Source organism: Peromyscus leucopus, chromosome 8a (genome assembly GCF_004664715.2).
Source record: "Peromyscus leucopus breed LL Stock chromosome 8a, UCI_PerLeu_2.1, whole genome shotgun sequence".
NCBI classification, from domain to species: domain Eukaryota; kingdom Metazoa; phylum Chordata; class Mammalia; order Rodentia; family Cricetidae; genus Peromyscus; species Peromyscus leucopus.
Genome location: NC_051085.1, coordinates 48668227 through 48688143, shown reverse-complemented (window position 1 = coordinate 48688143; position 19917 = coordinate 48668227). Strand labels below are relative to the sequence as shown.

Below are 19917 nucleotides of genomic sequence, written 5' to 3'. Positions count from 1 at the left end.
GTTAAGGTTTGCTAAGTCACTGGTAATATTTTACAGAATTTGGTGATTTGTTAGCCAGCGTTGGTACAAGCTGGCCACTGTGTCTTAGCAGATGCTCCAAAATGACATTGCGTTTGCAGAGAGGGTGGTTTGTATCGAAGATGAGAAGGTACCAGCATCCCGAGGACTAGAATATAGGCCCCTCTGTCTCACCCCCCCCACCACCCCTGCAGATCATGGTTAGCAGGTACTTTAGTCCCAGCTGAGAAGTTGCAGCCTTCACCATGTCAAGCTCTCTCCCGTGAGCATGTCATTGACTTCACCCCTGAGCTTGGTAGAGGACATAAGTTCATGCACAGCCCTGTCTCACCCAGGGCCTAGGAAGCAAGTGTTTCATTTGTTGGGCTGATACCTGCTACAATGTGGCTAACATCCCAGAGGAACACCCAGGTTAGTATTCAGGTGTAGCTGGCCACACTTGTTAGACCCATAGGAAAGGTTGTGGCTTGGGTTTCCTCCTTAGGTCGGACACCATAGAAAGTGTATTTCTGCATATCTCCTTCAGGAGGAGCAGGCCCTTAGGGTTGTGCGCGGGGGGGGGGGGGGGTGATTCTGTTAATGTCAGAGTGTGGTGTGAACAGTATCATTGGAGTGAGATGCAGACCTGAGGACTGAGCCTCGCTTCTGTCTAGGGAGACAGGACCCAGGGAGAACCTGTCTTTCACCTCTGCCCTGGAGGGGCAGACCACAGCTTCCCAGCTCCCAGCTCAGCAGCCCACCCAGTCCCAAGGGCTGACCCTGCCCACCACAGAGGGTAAAGTGGGGCAGGAGTGGAGTGGGATTGTATGTGGCTATGGTCAGGCCCGTTTGTTGGATAGCTAGTCTTGCCGTCCCAAGAACATGGAATATTTCGATTCTCAAACTCAAAAAAAGCTGAATTAAATGTTTTAGTTTTTGAAAATCAGTCTCCTTTTGTCTTTGTTCCGTCAAGCTGACCATACATAGTCTGTCTGGTTTGAGTGACATTGCTTTTTAGCTGTCCTGTCTGCAGTCATTAAAGCAACAGGGAACAGACTAACAAATAAAATGCTTACCCAGCCATTTATCAGGTGGACCGAGGAAGGGATGGGTCCCCACATAGTGGCACGTCATGTGGCAATAAAAAGGAATGAAGTACTAATACATGCACAACAGAGGTGATCTTAAATGTGGTAAGCGACAGACAAGAGATTTCATTTATCTGATAGAGCCAGAATAGGCAAATCATAGAGCTGAAAAATAGGTGATCGGTCAACAAGGTTTGGGGGCTTAAGAATGATAGGGGGGTGATGCTAGTATGCACCATCTTTCTTTTTGAGGTGGTTGAGAGCATTCTAAAACCAGCTGGGTATGACAGTGCACACCTGAAATCCTCAACTGAGGCAGGGGGATTGTGAGTCGAGGCCAGCTGTGCTATGTAGCAATACCTTGTCTGAAAAAAAAAAAAAAAAACTAAAATAAACTAAAACTTGACAACAATGTTTGTGTGTAATTCTGTGAATGATAGAAATCCCAAATTGCTCATTGCAAATGGGTTGATTTTTATATTTCCTCAAAGCTCTTAAAAAAGCATTGACTCGACATGAAAATGAAAATACGGACCTGGTTCCGTTATCCAATCAAGTAGCCTGAAGCAGCAGGTGAGCATTCATCTGATGTCACCCGTGACGCCCCCTTCCTCCCTCTGTGGGAGAATGTTACTACGTCCACTTCCTATCCCGACAATTTCCAAGCATGTCCAAAGTCCTCCCCAAGTTCGTGAAGGTTGTTAGAAGTTGCTGAAGTGGCGATCCTGACTGGAATGTTGGAAAACAGCGCTGACATTTGCACTGATAAGGAAGGCCGGCCTCAGCACAATCTTGGGCCCAGACTGAGCTCTGAGTCCAGACAGGTGTGATAACTGGGTGCCGTCTTACCACCGAACCCCCTGCCTGAAATCCGAACATTCAGATGCCACTTTCTGAATTTCCTTTCTGCTCCATGGCATTCCCAATACTTGGAGAAGAAAACCCACTGGAGATGGTTCACCTGCACCCTGCTCCCTGAAGGCTGTGTCACGTGACTGCGCGTGGCGGAATCAGTCTAGAATGATCCCCACGTCAGAGCTTGTATTGATGCGATTGCACTTACTCTGCAAAAGTGAGCGTAGAAACTGGCCGTGGCGGCGCACGCCTTTAACCCCAGCACTCGGGAGGCAGAGGCAGGCGGATCTCTGTGAGTTCGAGGCCAGCCTGGTCTATAAATCAAGTCTAGGGCTGCCAGGGTTACATACTATAGAGACCCTGTCTCAAAAAACCAAAACAAACAAAAGGGAGTGAGAAATCTTAAGCTAAGTTCAAGTGCCTCAGTGACATTGCCCAAAGGAAACTTGAGCAACAAGATTGATTTACCAAGGCCAGAGAACGAGCCAGGAGATAATTTGACGTAAGTCAGACTCGGCAATTACACGTGGGAGAGAGAGAAGAGACAGTACAAGGTTTCACCGTCGGGTCCGTCTGTTTTTTCCCTTGGACTCTTAGAAGGTGTTTTAGATACCATTTTGATAATTAAACTGTAACGACCCAGAAATGGTGTTTTTCCACTGTGCATTCTGAAAAGCCTTGCATCTTTGAGATGCCCCTGGGCGACAGAGCCTGAGAATACTAGCCTGGGCCATGGTGGAATTTCACAGTTTGCCTTAACTAAACAAAGGAACAAGAAAGTTACTCCACACTCACATGACCTTGGGACATGGCCCCATCCCCGTGTCTTCCTGTTCTCTTTAAAGTCACATAACTCTCTAGAGGACCACACAGCCACTGACGTGGCCAGAAGATGCACACGACATATTTCAGACTATATACATGGTTCAGGGTGGGGAATCCCACTATGGGGAAGGGGGGGGGCAGAAAAAGATTCTAACCTTTCTGCCCAGTGATTGAGGGACCAGCAAAGGGGAGGCGGGTTTATTTTTCTTAAACAGGGTAGCTGCTGCTGGTTTATTCAGAACAAAACTGGGTTGGGTTGGGTGATTAGGTCTTTAATCTCTGAGGCACAGAAGCAGGTCCGCCAGCCCTGTGACACCCTGTCTGCCCAGAAAGGTCATTCTGAAAATTAAGTAGGTGTCCATGAGCATGTTCTCCTGGCTGCTTGTTACTAGCCTCTGTTGTTGGTGTCCTCCCTGTGGTCAGGTGATGTTATTGGCCGGCCTGTGTTCCGTCTGCATGCTCCAGAGAAGGCAGGCCATCTGCACCCCAGAGCCATGTCTCTGGACAGACCCTATTCCCCTGGACCAGCCCCAGCCAGCTGAGAACATCGACCTAACTTGCTTCTAGCCTTTCAGACCTAAGGGAGGCAGGACTCAGGACTAGCCTTTTTCAGATCAGGTGACTGAGGCCCAAGTACAGAGCTTCTTCTGCTCTGGGTTCAAGGACTCAGTCCTTGACTTGGTCCTTCGTTTTTTTTTATTTTATTTTGAAATAGGGTTTCTCTGTGTAGGTAGCCTTGGCTGTCCCGGAACTCTCTGGAGACTCCCTGGCCTTGAATTTACAGAGATTCTCCTGCCTCTGCCTCCCAGTGCTGGGGTTAAAGGCGTGAGCCACTGCCCGGCAACACCTTCCTTCTTGCAAGGGTCCCGCTGACGCCTGCATTTGGCCTGCCCTCAGAAACTCTTGACGTAGTTTTAAGTAACATGAATCCCTGAACCAGGTGTGGTGGTACACACCTGTGACCTCCAGCGCTCTGGGGGTCAGGGGTCATGAGTTCCAGAAGAACCTAGGCTAGATACCCAGACCTTGTAGACTCTGAGACGGACAGCCGGGCATTTAAGAAGCAGTTCCAAGGAAGCTGATGAAGCCCACCTGAGGCAGAGGAAGGGCAGACTCCCGGGAGGCCCAGCTGCCCTCTGCTCATGGTGCCCGCAGACGTCTGTAGGTCCTGAATGAGCCTAGGACATGGGAGGTGCCCACCAGTAGGGCCAGGCCTGTTAATCTCATCAATTCTGGGGACAGTAGGTTTAAGCTGAACTAACCTAGAATGACAAACAGAATGCTTTGGAAAGGTTTAGCAGGCAGGGGGTGGGTGGAGTCAGTGTTGATCAGGCCACCGAGCTGTTCTGCCCCTAAATACCGTGAGCATCGTGTGGTTGAGTGGTCCCTGTGAACGCTGGTGAAGTGCTAGTTGCTTTTCATTAAGAGCAAAAACAAAACCACAGAGTTGTTTTTCTCTAATTTTTACTGGCCAGTTTCCTCCTTATTTTTTAGACATAAAATTTTAGTTCATTCCTGTTTTCAGTTTTAGGTGGTTTGGCTTAAAGAAAACCCTGCACCATGTTCTGGCAGGAATGAGAAACTGGCCCTGCCCACCGAAGTCATTCCCTGAGTTGTACTGCCCTGGGGCCACTAACTAGGGTCTCTGTGACACATCGTGTGTTTAGTAGAAGCCCACTTTCTTCACGGGGCTCTGATACTGTCAGTACCATGCTGACCTAGCTTGTGTCAAAGATAACCTCCTTTAAAAGGGATTTTAAAGTTTAACTTTAATTAAAATTAATTTCAAATTACATTTATGTGTGTTGTTGGGGCAGGGGTTGTACACATAGGCCACTGGTGGAGGTCAGAGGACACATTCAGGGGGTCTGTCCTTCCTTCCACCACGTGAGTCTGGGAGCTCAGACCCAGGTCAGGCTTAGTGGTAGCGCCTTCACCTGCTGAGCCATCTCATGCCAAGATGAGTCATTCCGCTGGGCGGTGTTGGCGCACACGCTTTTAATCCCAGCACTCGGGAGGCAGAGGCAAGCGGATCTCTGTGAGTTCGAGGCCAGCCTGGGCTACAGAGCGAGATCCAGGACAGGCGCAAAAACTACACAGAGAAACCCTGTCTCAGGAAAAAAAAAAGTCATTCAAAGTTCTGAGAGCAAGAAGATATTGAAAGACTCCATTATTACCAACCTGAAGGATGCTACGTAGTTGGACTTACCTGTACGTTTCCATCATAAGCAGTTAGTGTGATTATGTCAGGTTGTTTAGGGATTTTAACATCTTAGAACCCTAGGTATGAATTATCTTACATCAGCCTCACAATTGTGTGTGTGTGGGGGGTGCACAAGAGGCACCTGTGTGTCCCCCACCACCATCCCAGATAGGCACGACGCTTTAGAGTACTTTGATACCCCTGAAGTAAATCCTTCTCTTTTTTGAATGTTGGGATTGGATTTTAAGTGATGAGAGGAGTGTGTGTGTGTGTGTGTGTGTGTGTGTGTGTGTGTGTGTGTGATGCATGCATATACAGTGATTATGCTGACATCAGTCTTGGCAATTTTGGGGATGTGTATGTAGGACCCCAAGTACTAAGAGCTCCGAGCTCCACCGCAGCCCTTCCTCATTGCTCTTGACAAGTCTGAGATGTCAATTACCCAGACAATAAGAACTGCCACAGGCCCTCTGCTCTCCGGTCTTTGCAGGCAGTTTGGAGTTGTGACTCCCTTGTTCTTTGGGGAACCGCCCTCCTGTCAAGAGGACCACTTAGTTCTCCTTTATTTCTGTGACATCCTTGCCATTCAGGCTCCAGATGCATCCAGATCCTCCGAATTCATTAAAAACCATCATTTACCATGCAAACCCGTCATCAGGGGACACAAGGAAAGCTGGAGTGGCCTCAATTGTTGCTGATTTCTCTCGGGCTCCCTCCCATAATGTGTATGTGAACGGTCCTGTTAAGTTACTAAAGGTTGCATTTAAATTTTGATGGATGTTTATGCTGCATTGCAACACGTTATTAAAGATTTGTACACTGAAAACAATCCTACTGGACTTTCTCAACACGAAATAAAAATCCACTGTGCCGTAGACTAAGGCGGTGTGTGCCATATTTTGGAATGTGTGTAGTTGGGGAGTAGTGCTTTTTATAGGTCCAGTGACGTGGAACGCATGTGCTTGGGATATTGACGGATCTGTGGTGCTTGGCGTGGTCTTGTAGAAGGATCACCATGCTGTCCAGATGCCAGCAGCTTCCTCAGCTCCTGGGCCATGACTGGTGAGCCGCACATGCCCACCAGCTGAGAGCAGTGCAGCCACGGACAAGGTCGGTTGCCTCGGTTGCTTAGCATGCCTGTGTGGGTCTTAATCAAGATTGTGGAGACGGCACTGTGTATATGAATCTATACTTACGTTAATATTGACCGGGCACCTTTAGGGAGGACCTTTTTGTTTGTTGCCTTTGCTTTGTGTTTATAGTGGTTTTTAGAGACAGGGTTTCCCTGTGTAGCCCTGGCTGTCCGGGCTGGCCTTGAACTCAGTGATCTGCCTGCCTCTGCCTCCTGGGTGCTGGGATTAAAGGCGTGCGCCACCACACCTGGTTTAGGAAGGATTCTTACAATCCTGGCGTAAGCCCAGCCAGACCTAGGGATTGTCCCTTCGGATAGGGCTGGTGGAGAGCAATCACCTTGTCGCTGCAGCTTTGGAGATTAGGCTCCTGCAATGGAAGGTATGGATGGATTCACAGCTTCACACAGACCTGAGCAAGTTTAAGAAGTTAACTTCCCACACTCGACCGAGCGATAATAGCCTACGTCAGCAGAAGTACTTAGGGAGCCATTTGCTTACCTTCCCGAGGTGTCTGAACTTTGACTAGAATAAAACCTAATCGGAACCCGAAGATAGCACATAGCTGGGTGTGGTGACACGTGCCTGTAGTCTGGGCCGAGGCCGGAGAATTGTCCATGAGTTTGAGGCCAGTGTGGTCTACATAGTGAGTTCTGGTGAGACAGCCTCAAAGGGGAGATGGGTATTACATTTTAAATTTCTAATAACGTGTTCCATGTAGTTTTCAGAACGGCTGGTATCCGCTGGGTGTGTGCATACACGTGTGTAAATGTACCTGTAAATGCGGGTACATACATGTAGGTAGATGCACGTGTGCATGTATACCTGCTAAGGCCTGAAGTTGACGCTGGTACTCTTCTTGATTGCTGTCCACTCCATTTATCGAGGCAGGGTTTCTCCTGGCACCCCAGGCTCCCCAACTCCATCGGGTCTGGGTACCACACTCTGGTCCCCATACTTTTATGTCAAGCACTGTATCCATTGAGCCCTCTCCGCAGCCTGCACAGCCATGATGCCAGCTAGCAATGTTCCGGACCTCTGGGGTGTCCGTTAAAGCGACCCCTGGTTTGTCCAATCTTTAACAAACCTTTTGTTTTTTTCTCTTCCTCCTCTTTCTTCTTCTTGGTTTTTGTTTTTGTATTTTTGAGGGGTGTCTCACTGTGTAGCCCTGCATGATGAAACTCGGTATGGAGACCAGGCTGGCCTCAAACTCAGAGGTTTGCCTGCCTCTGCCTCCCTAGTGCTAGGGTTAAGTGTGTGTGTGCTGGCGCGCTGGAGAGAAAGCAGACAAATTCTGTTTCTGGCGAAGGAACTCGCATCTGGCGCCTGCTCCCTACTATTACATCCACTATCTACTGGATACTGAGCTCTGTGGACTAAATGCTGTCCTCACGACAAGGGCCCTGTGCTGGGAAGAGACCCCTCTGGCCCTGTCTGAATCCCAGTCGCTGTGTGCTGTGGTCTTTCCCTGTGGGAGGGTGACATGGAAAAACCACCAAGAAGGTTTCCTGTACTTAAAGCCTGGGTTTTCTCAAGCGCAAGGTGTGAGAACTGCCTTGACTTTACTTTTAATTGAAAAATTTTGAAGTTCATACACACACACACACACACACACACACACACACGCACGCACGCACGCACGCACGCGTGCGCGCGCCTGGTGCCCATGGAGGTTAGAAAAGGGCATTAGATGCTCTGGAACTGGAGTTGTAGCTGGTTATGAACCACCCTGTGGGTGCTGGGGAACTGAACCTGGGTCCTCTGCATGAGCGACAAATGATCCGAACCGGTGAGCCACCTCTCCAGCTCCAACTTGTTTAAAAACAAAAACGAAAAAACCCTAGCAGGGTGAGAGTGGAGCCTTTTAAGGCCCGTCGCCAGCGAGCCTGAGGGAGGGCACCAGCCACTGCCTCCCTCTTACATCTAACACGTGTGCTGGCACTGATAGACTCCGCACTGTTTGCCACGGTTTTCATTTCAGACGCCGGTTTCCCTTCTTCTGCTTCGTAATTAGCGTCTTAGGTGGCTGCGTGCTGTTCTGTCCTCCTTGGTTTTGATATTTGCTCATTGCACCCTTTTCTCTCAGTTTCTAATGTCCCCCGAACTGTCGGGCACATGGCCCCTCCTCCTCCTTCCTTTTGCCTTGCTGTGGACCTCTGGCCGGTACCTCAGGAGCCCTGCCTGCCTCCCCTGACTCTTGTGCAGACCTTGACACGAATGTGCTTTCTTGAGGCAAGAAGGCCGCATGTGAACCCAGAGCCTGACCTTGCCGAGGCTCCAGTCAGCTGCCCCTCGTTTAGGGCCTGCGGCAGGTGTGTTGTGGCTGGCGTGAGGACAGATGTTACAGAGGAGAGTGTGCGCGGGAGCCCCACTGCCAAGCGGCTCTGGGTTTCGGTGGGAGGCCCCTCCGGGGAAGAAGGCACAGGGAAATTCAAGTTTCTCTTCCTGTTTTCCAGATCAACGTCCGGGTGACCACCATGGATGCAGAGCTGGAGTTTGCCATCCAGCCAAACACCACCGGGAAACAGCTTTTTGATCAGGTCAGTCTCCGATGTCGGGAAGGGGAATTGACCACTTAGGAGACGTCTGTCAGAGGCCCACCCTTTGCTCTTCTAAGTAGATTATCTTGTTTGGTTCACTCCGGGTAACGGATGAAAAGGGCTTATGAGAAAGTAGAGTGCTGTTTTAGACCTCGGTCACATCTCCCGTGAAACACCCATGAAGTCGGGTCTTTTTGTTAAGTAGCTATTCGTTGATAACACCCACTAGATAGTAGGGTTTTTCATAGCAACACTGCTCCAAATACAGTTTGGTTAAATGGTTCAGCCCTTTCCAAAGTGGGCTAGAAAACGTCATCTAGCGTTGTTTAACAACTGTGTGTCACGTGTCATCAAGCTCTTTCTGCAGGGGGCCAGATAGTCCCTCTTTTAGGTTCGAAGACCATGTGGTCTGTGTTATAACTGCTCATTCTTTCCACTGTTACTGCAAAGCGGCCACAAATCCGTGAATTGTGAGCACATGAATTGATGACCTTGTTCAGATAAAAAAACGATATGGGCACCGCATTTTAAAAGGGATTTCCTGAACCTTCAAAAACCAGAACCCCGTTCTTACCTTGGGCCACACAGGCAGTCAGCAGGCCAGATCTGGCATCTGGGCCATAGCTGGCCGCCTCTGCTTTGTTTAGAATCCTCTTCTGTGGTTGAGACAGAAGCAGCTTTGCTAATGTGAGCACCATGACAAGGGTGTGGTGGGGCCATCTGACACCTGGAGTGTATCTAAGAGCATCAACCCTGTGGTCCCCGCTTGCTTTGGTGAGGAAACAGAACATCCTATGTTCATATTCTGTTTCTTAACAAAACACTTCAGGTAGCCAGCTCCAACAGGTGGTTCATTGCACAACACTTGGTTTTTGGAAAGCAGCTTTTCCAGAATGTCCTACATGACTCTCACCCTTTCTCAAGAGGAGAAAGGGCACCTCTTGTTCCCATCTCGTGGTCGGTCTTTCTTGGAAAACCCTCCTTATCTCTTTGCTCTCTGCCCAGCTTCTTCATAGGCTAGATGGGTCCAGACAATGGCGAGGGATATGCCAAAGATACCTGTGCGATGCCGGCCCGCAGCTCACCCTTGGCATCCAGGCCCCCAGTGGGGTCTGCACAGGCTTTGTCTGGAGGAAGGCAGGCAGGTGCATCTGTGTTCCTGTGCCTCCTGAAGCCTGAGGTGGATGGCAGAGGGAGATGAGAGCAAGCTCTAGGTAGTAGACAAGGGTCTGGGGCACAAGGCCAGAGCAAGGTGAGTCACCTGGGGGTGGCACTCTGCATTCAAGGTCTATGCCTGAAAACGAGCCCTGGTGCTGGCGAAACCCGGGAAGGGAATCTCAGCACTCCCGCCCAGGCTCCATGCAGACTTCTCTGGGTAGTGAGCTCAGGGTGCCAAGTGGCTCTCCCGGCAGCAGAGCCCTGGGTGCCAGGGCGTGCCCAGACCTGTTCGGCAGGGCGGGCTGCCGGTCACCATTGTTTGAAGGTTGTTCTCTGCTAGTGAGATTTAAGATACTTTCTGCTCTGGGGTGAGGCTAGATTAAGGATGAAATCTTAAAGGTCACCCTGAAATTCACCAGGGGAAGCCGGACACAGCCGCTGAGAGCCGTGCGGCGCCATGTCCAGGACCTTGGCCCGATCACTGTAGACTTACTTACCAGCAAAGGAGTGGTAGGACCACAGGCAAAACTGCTTCCAAAGCAGAGCAGGAGGCTGTAGTGTGAGCGGAGAAATGAGACCAGAGAGTCACACACAGGTCCAAGGGAGGGGGGGCTTGTTCCAGGACCAGACCCTCCAGCCTGACGGAGCCAAGCGAAAGAGGCCGTGGGCATGCCAGCACCCCCATGACAGCACCCCACCACCCTGCCTCTGCAGCGGCCTCTTGCCAAGTCCAGGCTGCAGCGTGGCACTGGACTCCAGCTGGAGAGCCATGTGGAGCGGGAACTGGGATTGGATGTTCTGTGGGGGCAGGAGGGATGGGGTACAGCCCTTCAGCTGCTGCTCGGTTGGCTGAATCAGGCACCCGTAAAGCCTGTCACCCAAACCCTTCCCAAGGCAGAGAGAGGCGAGGGTCAGCCCCAAGCTGCTGAGACACTCCTGTGGGCGAAGCTGAGAGAGGGGAGTCGGAGGACCTTGAAGGCAGTGGAAATGGATGGCTTTGTGGGAGGGTGGGGTTCCCCTCTAGGGAGGACCTATGAGCTAGGGGGTGGCTTCAGAATGTCCCGCGGGGAGGCTCTTTAACATGCCCCTGGGTGGTGGGGGAGTCCATTCATTGGGAACCGTAAGGAGGAAGTGGCGAGTCAGGGCAATCGGGGCAGCTCTTCACTGAGAGCGGTGGCCTGGGCTGCACGGGATGCTTGCAGACTGACTGACTGACCGACCCGTCCGTCCACACAGTGCAGGAGAGAGGACTCTCGGGTGGTGGCACTTGGACGTCCTGGAAGCCCGGAGCCATGGAGAGGGAGGCCGAATGGACAGGGAGTTCTCACTAGGAGCTCAGGGCCAGGATGAGGCTGCCTGCAGACGGGCAGGGGAAGGGGAAGGGTCAGATCAGGGGCGACACCCGCTTGTTGCGTGCGTAGGACTTTGTTGTGCAACCTCGGGTCTCCTCAGACGATAAGGCTCTGGTTTGTGTGTGGAGAGTAGGAAGTCGGCAGGAGTGGACGTCCAGTCCTGCTGCAGTCGGTACAAGGGCATGGGCTTCACAAGTCACATTGCCCTCACGGCATCCCGTGGTAAAATCCTGGATGTGGTGTAGCCCCACTGTTTTGTGGGGTGGGCCGAGGGGGAGAATCGGCAGGGCGGCCCACGGCGGTTAACAAACAGAGACTGGAGGGGCAGCGAGCGTCCGCCCCTCCACAGGTGGAGTCGACAGGCCAGCCAGCGCTCCTTGTTGCCCTGTGTGTATATGGTTCCTCTTTTTAGGGAAGACGCCTTTAATCCCAGCGCTCGGGAGGCAGAGGCAGGCGGATCTCTGTGAGTTCGAGGCCAGCCTGGTCTACAAAGCGAGTTCCAGGAAAGGCGCAAAGCTACACAGAGAAACCCTGTCTCAAAAACCAAAAAAAAGGGGGGGGAAAGATGAGACATTTCACTGTGTAGCCTGTGATGGTCTCACTCCCACCCTTTCTGCCTTGCACCCCTGAAAGCTGGGATTTGGTGTGTACCATCAACAGCTGGCTTCCCATGTGGTTTCTAGTGTGTTCAGTCAGTCCAGTGTGTCACGTGAAGCATCACGGGAACTCTCAGGAGGAGAGCGGTAACCTTTTTTAAAGGTTTAATGTTTCCTGTTGTGACGTTTAAAATTCTAAGATTTGGGGACTTAGTTCTTTCTAGTGTGTGTGAGGGGTTGTGGGGGGGTGTGGGGGGTGGGATGGAGTGGGGGTGTGTGAGCGTATGTGTGTCGTTATTTCCATGGGCCACGTGCTGTGCTGGTTCTTTCCAGCCACCTGAGCATCCTGATGCGGGGCAGTGTGCCTGGACACTCCTGGAGGAGGGCTCTTGGTCCTCTGTGCTCATCGCAGCCTGCCCCGCAGCCTGCAGTGGAGGGGGAGGGGTGAGAGTTGGTGGAACTCAGGGATAACCTTGAATCTGGTCAGATTCAGGCTCTGTGGGTCAGAGGTTAAGCTTGAGACTGCCTGTTTGCTGTACCAAGCAGAGTCCCAGTCTCTCTCTGGGGACTGCTAGCACATGGGGGGAGGCACCCGCCGGCTGGGCTGCCATTGCCTGTGTGAGGGCGTTTCTCATGGTGGCCTCTCGCGCTCTCTCTCAGGTGGTAAAGACAATCGGCCTCCGGGAGGTGTGGTACTTTGGCCTCCAGTATGTAGACAATAAAGGATTTCCTACCTGGTTGAAACTTGATAAAAAGGTAAGTGGGAGTTAACCATTTGCAGGCCGTTAACTGGGAGCGGATCCGCTCTGTGGGCACCAAACCCAGAATGCCTCAACTGTGTCTTTGTCTGCCTTTTTGTGCCTTGTTATTTGTGTAAAGGTTTTTATAGACAAAGAGGCTGCAAGCTTCCAGGAAGGGAGACTGCGGACTAGAGTTAGATCCTCCACTCCTCGCCCGGCTCCCCTGTCGGAGCAGGTGATGGTTAACTGCCCCGTGGCCTGAGTTGTTTTTTGTTTTTTTTTTTCATGAGATTAATCTAGAAATCATGAGTCACCCACCAGATTGTCAGGACCTGCCGTTTTGTTTGAGTCGGCAGTAAATTATCTTCTAGCCCCGAAGATTGGGCAACCTCACTCATAGTAATGAAAACACTGCTGTGTGTTTTCTTCAGACCCTGGGCAGCCTGTGCTTTTTTTCCTCCGCCTCATTTTCCATGAGGTTGAGAGTGGAGAAATGGCAAAGTGTGGGGGTCAGTTCATGGTCCGGGACAGGCTGGCTCAGGGCAGGTCCCAGCGGGAAGGACGTGGGGTCCTTCCTAAATGAGTTCTATGAGTTCTCTGGGATCAGTAGCACACTGTCCCATGAAATGGTGATGTGGCGATTGGTCCTGTGGTCCAGTGGCTGACCAGATGCTTTGGACTAACTTACTACATCACGCGCTACAATGATGAATTTCAGGGCTAGGGGATGTGCCTGAGTTGGTAGAATGCTTGCCTAGCATGCATGCATGAAGCCCTACATAAACCAGGCATGGTGGGTGGGTCATGCCTTTCATCCCAGGACTCAGGAGGCGGAGGCAGGCCTATCAAACTCAAGATCATCCTCCGTAGCTCAACAAGCCCAGGATAGTCTCAAATGATCACAGCGACACTTGGATAATAACTGTTGTATCACTGGTGTTCGAGGATGGCCTGGAGTTGGTACTGAGAAATGCCTTCCCTCACACAGGTGTCTGCACAAGAGGTTCGGAAGGAGAACCCCGTCCAGTTCAAATTCCGGGCCAAGTTCTACCCCGAGGATGTGGCCGAGGAGCTCATCCAGGACATCACGCAGAAGCTGTTCTTCCTCCAGGTCAAGGAGGGGATCCTCAGTGACGAGATCTACTGCCCCCCGGAGACCGCTGTGCTCCTGGGGTCCTACGCAGTGCAGGCCAAGTTCGGAGACTATAACAAGGAGATGCACAAGTCCGGCTACCTTAGCTCCGAGCGGCTGATCCCCCAGAGGTGAGCCGATCGATCAACTGATCGATTGATCAATCGAGGCCGGCCTGGGAGGGGGCCGGGGAGCAGGGTGCTCTGCCAGGGTCACGTGCTCCCTGAGGCTGGGACTCTGGTCCTCTCCTGAGTGCTCCTTTAGGAATGTTCTGAGTCAGCAGGCTCCCCTGATGATTAACTGAGACACAGCGGGGACAGCATGTCTCTTCCTCATGGGTCTGATGGCCAGGCCTCTTTCTGACCTGCCTGCTTAGCTCTGCCTGGTAACCAGTAACCTGGCCTCTGGCAGGTCTGCCCTTATTCATTGACGGTGACCAAAAAAAAAAAAAAAAAAAGACCCCTTTTGGAAGAAAAGCCATCTTAAATAGTTTTTAAAAACTTTTGGTGGGATTGGGGTCTTTGAAAGGCCACATCTTCAGGCTTTTGCTCAAGAAAGAAAAGCAGAAAGTCGGAACAAAAACCCACCATGATTGTCTCATTTGAAAGGACGACAGGGGTTGAATACACGTAGGAAGAGGCACTGTGGCTCACATCTCACAGCCCTCGAAGGTGACAGTCCTGTATCTCTCCTTTTGGAACCTAGAGTCATGGACCAGCACAAGCTCTCCAGGGACCAGTGGGAGGACCGGATCCAGGTGTGGCATGCGGAACACCGAGGGATGCTCAAGTGAGTGTCGCGTTTCTCAACTCACCTTCTCACGGGACTCCAGGTAGCGAGCGTTTCCAGAGAGGTCGGCGTTCGGTCCTCGCGCTTGGTGACGTCCAGGACAAGTGGGGTTCCCTTGGGGAGAAGAAAATGAGAGTTTCGTTTTTTAAACAAGGCTCTTGCCTGGGGAAGAGAAGCAATTCAGTTTAAGCCTCTGATGCTAGCTCTACCCATCCCTTCAGAGGAAAAGTTCTGTTGCCTACGCTCATTTAGCGGAGGGGAGCATTGTTCACCATTGCGTGTGTGTGTGTGTGTGTGTGTGTGTGTGTGTGTGTGTGCGTGCGTGCGTGCGTGCGTGGTGTGTGTGTGGGTCTGTCTCTTGTTGAGGATGCCAGTTCATTCGCTCACTAAGGTTATTGCCTTCAACACGATACATAATGTAAGCACGGGCCCCGGGTGAGAAGGACCGCGAAGCTTGAGGGACTGAGGCATGGGGGCTTTAGGATACTCAAATGAAGATTCCAGTCCCTGCCTCCAGCCTGGTTGTGCACATGACTTCTCTGCAGTGTGGAACTTAGAAACCGTGTACCGCAGAGTCCTTGAGCGGGCCAGGAGCCTCTGAGAGTCTTACGTTGGGATCCCTGATTGCTCTGTGAATGCAAGAAACAGGGTTATCCCTAAAAAGGAAAAAAAAAAATCTATCTCCTTAGAAACCAGAGCAAATCAGTTAGTTCTACCTGAGAGTGTCAGGCAGATAAGTTACAGGGTTCAGGCTAGCACAGGCCCCTGTCCAGGAGCTGCTTCCAGGCCTGGCTCATCCCTGCCTCCCAGCCAGCTGCCTTTGGTGTCTCCTGGCCTCGCCTGCCCGTATACCATGCCCTGCTCTGCTCTCCATGGCCGGCCGTTAACTCTGAGCATCTGCAGCGGCTTGTGTCTTTGGGTGTGAATGCTGCTAGTCATAATGTCTCTATGTTCTCTTTCCCATTAGGGACAGCGCGATGCTGGAGTACCTGAAGATTGCCCAGGACCTGGAAATGTATGGGATCAACTATTTTGAGATCAAAAATAAGAAAGGAACAGACCTTTGGCTTGGAGTTGATGCCCTTGGACTTAATATTTATGAGAAAGATGACAAGTGAGTTGAAGTTGATTGTTGATTTTATCTGGGGGGGGGGGGTAGCAGGTCTACCAAACCAATGAAGTACCAGGGTTTCTTGGGTTTTTTTTTTTTTTTTTTTTTTTTTTTTTCTGTGTGTGTGTGTGTGTTGAACAGTGCAGTAGCTTGGTGACCCCGAAGTCAGTTGTACTTCCAGTCTGTTCCACAGCACAAGGAGTCTGTGGCAAGGGAAGGCCCAGAATGCACTGTCCTTAGGACTCTGAGCCCCATGAAACAGAGAGAGGGTAGCTCCCAGAGATCTTTCCCCTCCGCAGCTATTCCTAGGCTATTGCCTAGCCAGAATGGACTCCTAGCTCAAGGCTTGTGCTAATCCAACCAGGAATGTTGATAATGCCACCAGACACTCCAGGATTCCATAAACAGCAGCGCCTGCCTGTAGGAACAATTAGCTAAATCCCCTGAGCCCGCAGAAGGAGTCTAATTGCTTCACAGACATTACATTGTCTGTCAGGCAAGGTCTCTGAGCAGAGTCAGAGGAAGAGAGCTGCCTGGCGCCACGAGCCTCCCAGCCTCTTGCCAGCTGCCGGTGGTCACCCCTGAGTGTCCTTCTTCCCACCAGGGACAGTCAGCCAGCAAAGGTAAAGGGAGGTTCCTGGCCTGAGCTCAGGAGGCAGGCTCTGGCTCAGCCAAGCCCTGTGAAGTGTGTCAGGATGTAATGCTCTCCCTCATCTCCTGTCAGCCCCCCATAGCTCACGGTCTCTGCAGTTACCTAGGAGAGTGACCTGCTGATAATAAATGACCTGTATTGTACATAAAGAATCCAGCCAGTGGCCAGGTGTGGTGACGCACGCCTTTAATCCAGCACTCAGGAGGCAGAGGCAGGCAGAGCTCTGTGAGTTTCAAGGCCAGCGAGGGCTACCCTGTCTAAAATTTAATAAATAAATAACTCGTTCAGGACATCCGGGGAACCCTGAACCCTTGGAGAGCCTAGAAGCGGGCTATGGAGGGCTTAATGCTTGCTTCTGCACAAGTGTGCATGAAGTGGCATTGTAGAGAGGCCAGGGCCGTCCTTCCTCCAAGCCCAGAGTAGAGGCTGGGGCCCTGAGGCACCACCATGCCGGGAAGCCCTGCCTGGCGTCCGAAGGTGAGCACCGGGTCCTGGACTTTGTGGAAACGCATGTGGGAAGCTGCCTGTCCTTAGCTCCATTTTTAAATGGCCGGATTTTGTAACGAGCCCTGGGAAGGGCTGCCCAAACAGGTTTTTCCAGCTGTAAGAAACAGCCGTGGGCAGGAACTTGCTGATGTCAGCCTGTAACCACCCTAGCCCGCAGAAAGGTTGCCTTTTTCCCCCTCTCCCCAGGCTCCCACAGCAGCCCACTGTAATTCTCCCAGTGACCTTCAGTCTTCTACCCTGGTGGCAGGAGGCGGCTCCACTCCCATCACTAAACCCTCTAAGGAAGGCACGCGCTCCCTTCAGAGGAAAAGCCTGTAGGCAGACACTGAACCGGCTGACTGCAAAGTTCTTGCCCGTTTGCAGTAGCCACAAGAGATTGTTCCAGGCTCCAAGGGACCAGAGCTCCAAGGTCCTGGGTATTGAATTGCATCCTTCACCAACAGAACTAATTAATGGTGGGGATTGGATATTCTTGATACATTGTTAATAGGGCAATTTGATACACAAATAAACAGATATATCTTTAGCATAGCCTTTTTGAAACGAAGTGGGTTCTGGCTGGGAAATGTCTCCCAGGGACCCACTTTGAATGATATATGTCATAGACCAGGGGGGGCACAGGTACTGAAAGCATTTGTCTGGCCCCCTTCTTTCACCCTTGGCTGGAAGGGGGCTGTAGGCAAACACCCCACACACACACACACACACACAATGGGCTGTAATTCCTCCTGGGATTCTCATCCCAGAACTCTGTGACACAAAAGTAAATGAAAGCTAAGGACACCGAGGCTGACCCCAGATCCGTTCGTCTTCTGCCAGCACGTTTCCCCCTCAGCCTCCCGCCCCACTCCATCATGAAGTAGTAGTTCGACCCGGAGGAGCTTGGGGAGAGCACTCCATCCATGCGGTCACTGAGGATGACTTGATGCACGGTCGTGTTTTCTAGCTGGTAGCACCCTAGCAGGTGTGTCTCAAAGTGAGATGTGTCTCACTGTGGATTGTGGCATCTGTACTTGTTCCAAGAGATGAAAATGCCGATCACTTACTAGGGCTCAATAGGTTTACCAAGACATAGAATATTCATTATCTCAGCTGGGCGATGGTGGCGCGTGCTTTTAATCCCAGCACTCAGGAGGCAGAGGCAGGCTGATCTCTGAGTTTGAGGCCAGCCTGGTCTACAGAGCAAGTTCCAGGACAGCTAGGGCTACACACAGAGAAACCCCGACTCAAAAAACCAAAAAGAAAAAAAAGAAAAAGAAAGGATCGCTGGGGGTGGGGGGTGGTGGTGGTGGTGCAGCAGGCCTTTAATCTCAGCACTCGGGAGGCAGAACCAGGCAGATCTCTGTGAGTTCGAGGCTGGTCTCCAAAGTGAGTTCTAGGAAAGGCGCAAAGCTACACAGAGAAACCCTGTCTGGAAAAATCAAAAAGAAAAAAAAGTAAGAAAGAAAAGATCATTTCCATTGCCACAGATTTTGGATTAAAATTAAAAAAAAAAAAAAACTATCCTTAAAAAATTATTTTCAACTTAAGTTTAAAATAGTACAAAGAATTCCCATGTACCTTTTACCCATCTTCCTCCAACTCTAACATCTGTAGACCCACATGTGACCCAGCCAGCATCAGCACCACCCTTAGCTGTCTCCCGGGGTCTGGATTGCAGCGGTCTTCATCCTTGCTGTCTTGGACTTTCCACGGACTTCTTAGGAAGTCTTCGGCTCAGCATTGCCGGTGGTTTGCTGACAATCGGATTTAAGTTTTGCCCTTGGGGTGAGAATCCCATAAAAGTGCCTCAAGGGCCCCCCACAAAGCAATGTGGTGTCAGCGGGTCTGTCCAGCCCCCAGTGGGGGAGTCAGTGCGAGCCAGGAGACTCCACAGTCATGTCTGCCCTTCTCTAGGTAGTCGGCAAGTGTGTTTTAAGGAGATTCTGTGAAACTGACTTCACTGACACAGATTCTTAGACGTTCAGCTATTGATCCTAATGTCCGTGGATGAAACCTTCATGAGATTATTTCTGTGTCAAGAACTGGCAGTCACGTGTAGACTAACTAGAAGGAGCCAGTTTTTTTTTTCCATTTATTCGGCTCTCTGTATTAACGTGAACTTGTGGGTATTTGTTAGCAGTGGTGTTCATTTTGTTACTCAGGCTGTTTGAGACCTTGGCATTGGTACCTGTGTCCTTTCCAAGTCACTCCATTGTGCTGAGGGTGTCCTTACCCTCTCGATCTCAAAATGCCGAAGTCCAATCCTGTACATGCCCAGCAACCAGCCATCTCCAAATACCTTTGGTTCCGGTTGGTTGACAATCCTACATTGTCATGTCAGCCTCCTCCACTACCCTAGACTAACTCACAATTCTTGCTACCCCAGTGCTGGGATTATAGGCATGCATCTCTCCCCACCCCCTTCTAAATGGGTGGCACATAAGGGCAGTTACAGTATAAATCCTGCAGCAGTCTTCTTGGTGGACCATGCCCATGTCCTACGTGTGATCTCTGTTTGGACAGGGAGAGGAAAAGAGAATCCTGGTAGGCTTACATTCTCCAACCGGTTAAGAATTAAAGGAAGTCCTTTAACTCAGAAGTGAGTCCCAACTACCATGTTTAACCCATGTGTTTTGATACCGCAATTAGGCTGGTGAGTAGCCACGGATTGTCACACATGTGAGCTTTCAAAATCTTAAAGGCCACGTTGGACCCAGCCTTTGGAAAACAGGTGCCTGAGCTAGGAGGCCTGGCTTTTCTGGGTCAGAGACTAGAGGGATCTGTAGAGACAAGAGCTATGGGACAGATCCTGGCCTCTTGAGTTTTAGGAGCTGGAGACGTTGACCTGGCCACCTGACAGTGTGACTGTGGCCTGAGCCGCTGTCTCCTGGTTCTGTCTTCTGTGACCGGCTTTTGTTCTCAGGGTCTGGAGCAAGTGCTCCGGAGGGTGCCGCTTGTCAGTGCTGTGCCTTAGCTTTCCTCTGTGAGGCGGGGCACGGGCAGGAGATGCTGGTAGGCCCAGGCTCTGGCTGCGTTTCAAGTGTTTTGAGACCCGTCAGCAAAACTATACTGCTGAAAGTTATGAGTCCCACGCGTGACGGTAAAGTGTCAGGACACACCACATTTGAGTGCCGTGACGCATGTTAGTGGTGGGTTACAGGCGTAGGTGACAGAGCTGTGAAGGATGAACCCATACAGTCCCTACCAAAGGTTTTAGCCATGAACCAGCCTGGCCAGTGTCCAACCTCACTTCTCCAGCT

The 19917-nt window shown here is 51.1% G+C and overlaps 1 protein-coding gene across 1 annotated transcript in view; it reads left to right on the top strand.

Annotated features, from left to right (window-relative positions):
- Positions 1 to 19917, top strand: part of Ezr (ezrin) — a 44144-nt gene that overhangs the window by 13553 nt on the left and 10674 nt on the right. The window contains exons 2-6 of the mRNA XM_028860317.2: positions 8555 to 8638; positions 12405 to 12500; positions 13473 to 13747; positions 14322 to 14405; positions 15373 to 15519. Coding sequence (XP_028716150.1) covers positions 8555 to 8638; positions 12405 to 12500; positions 13473 to 13747; positions 14322 to 14405; positions 15373 to 15519 — 686 coding nt within the window. The remainder of the gene's footprint in view (positions 1 to 8554; positions 8639 to 12404; positions 12501 to 13472; positions 13748 to 14321; positions 14406 to 15372; positions 15520 to 19917) is intronic.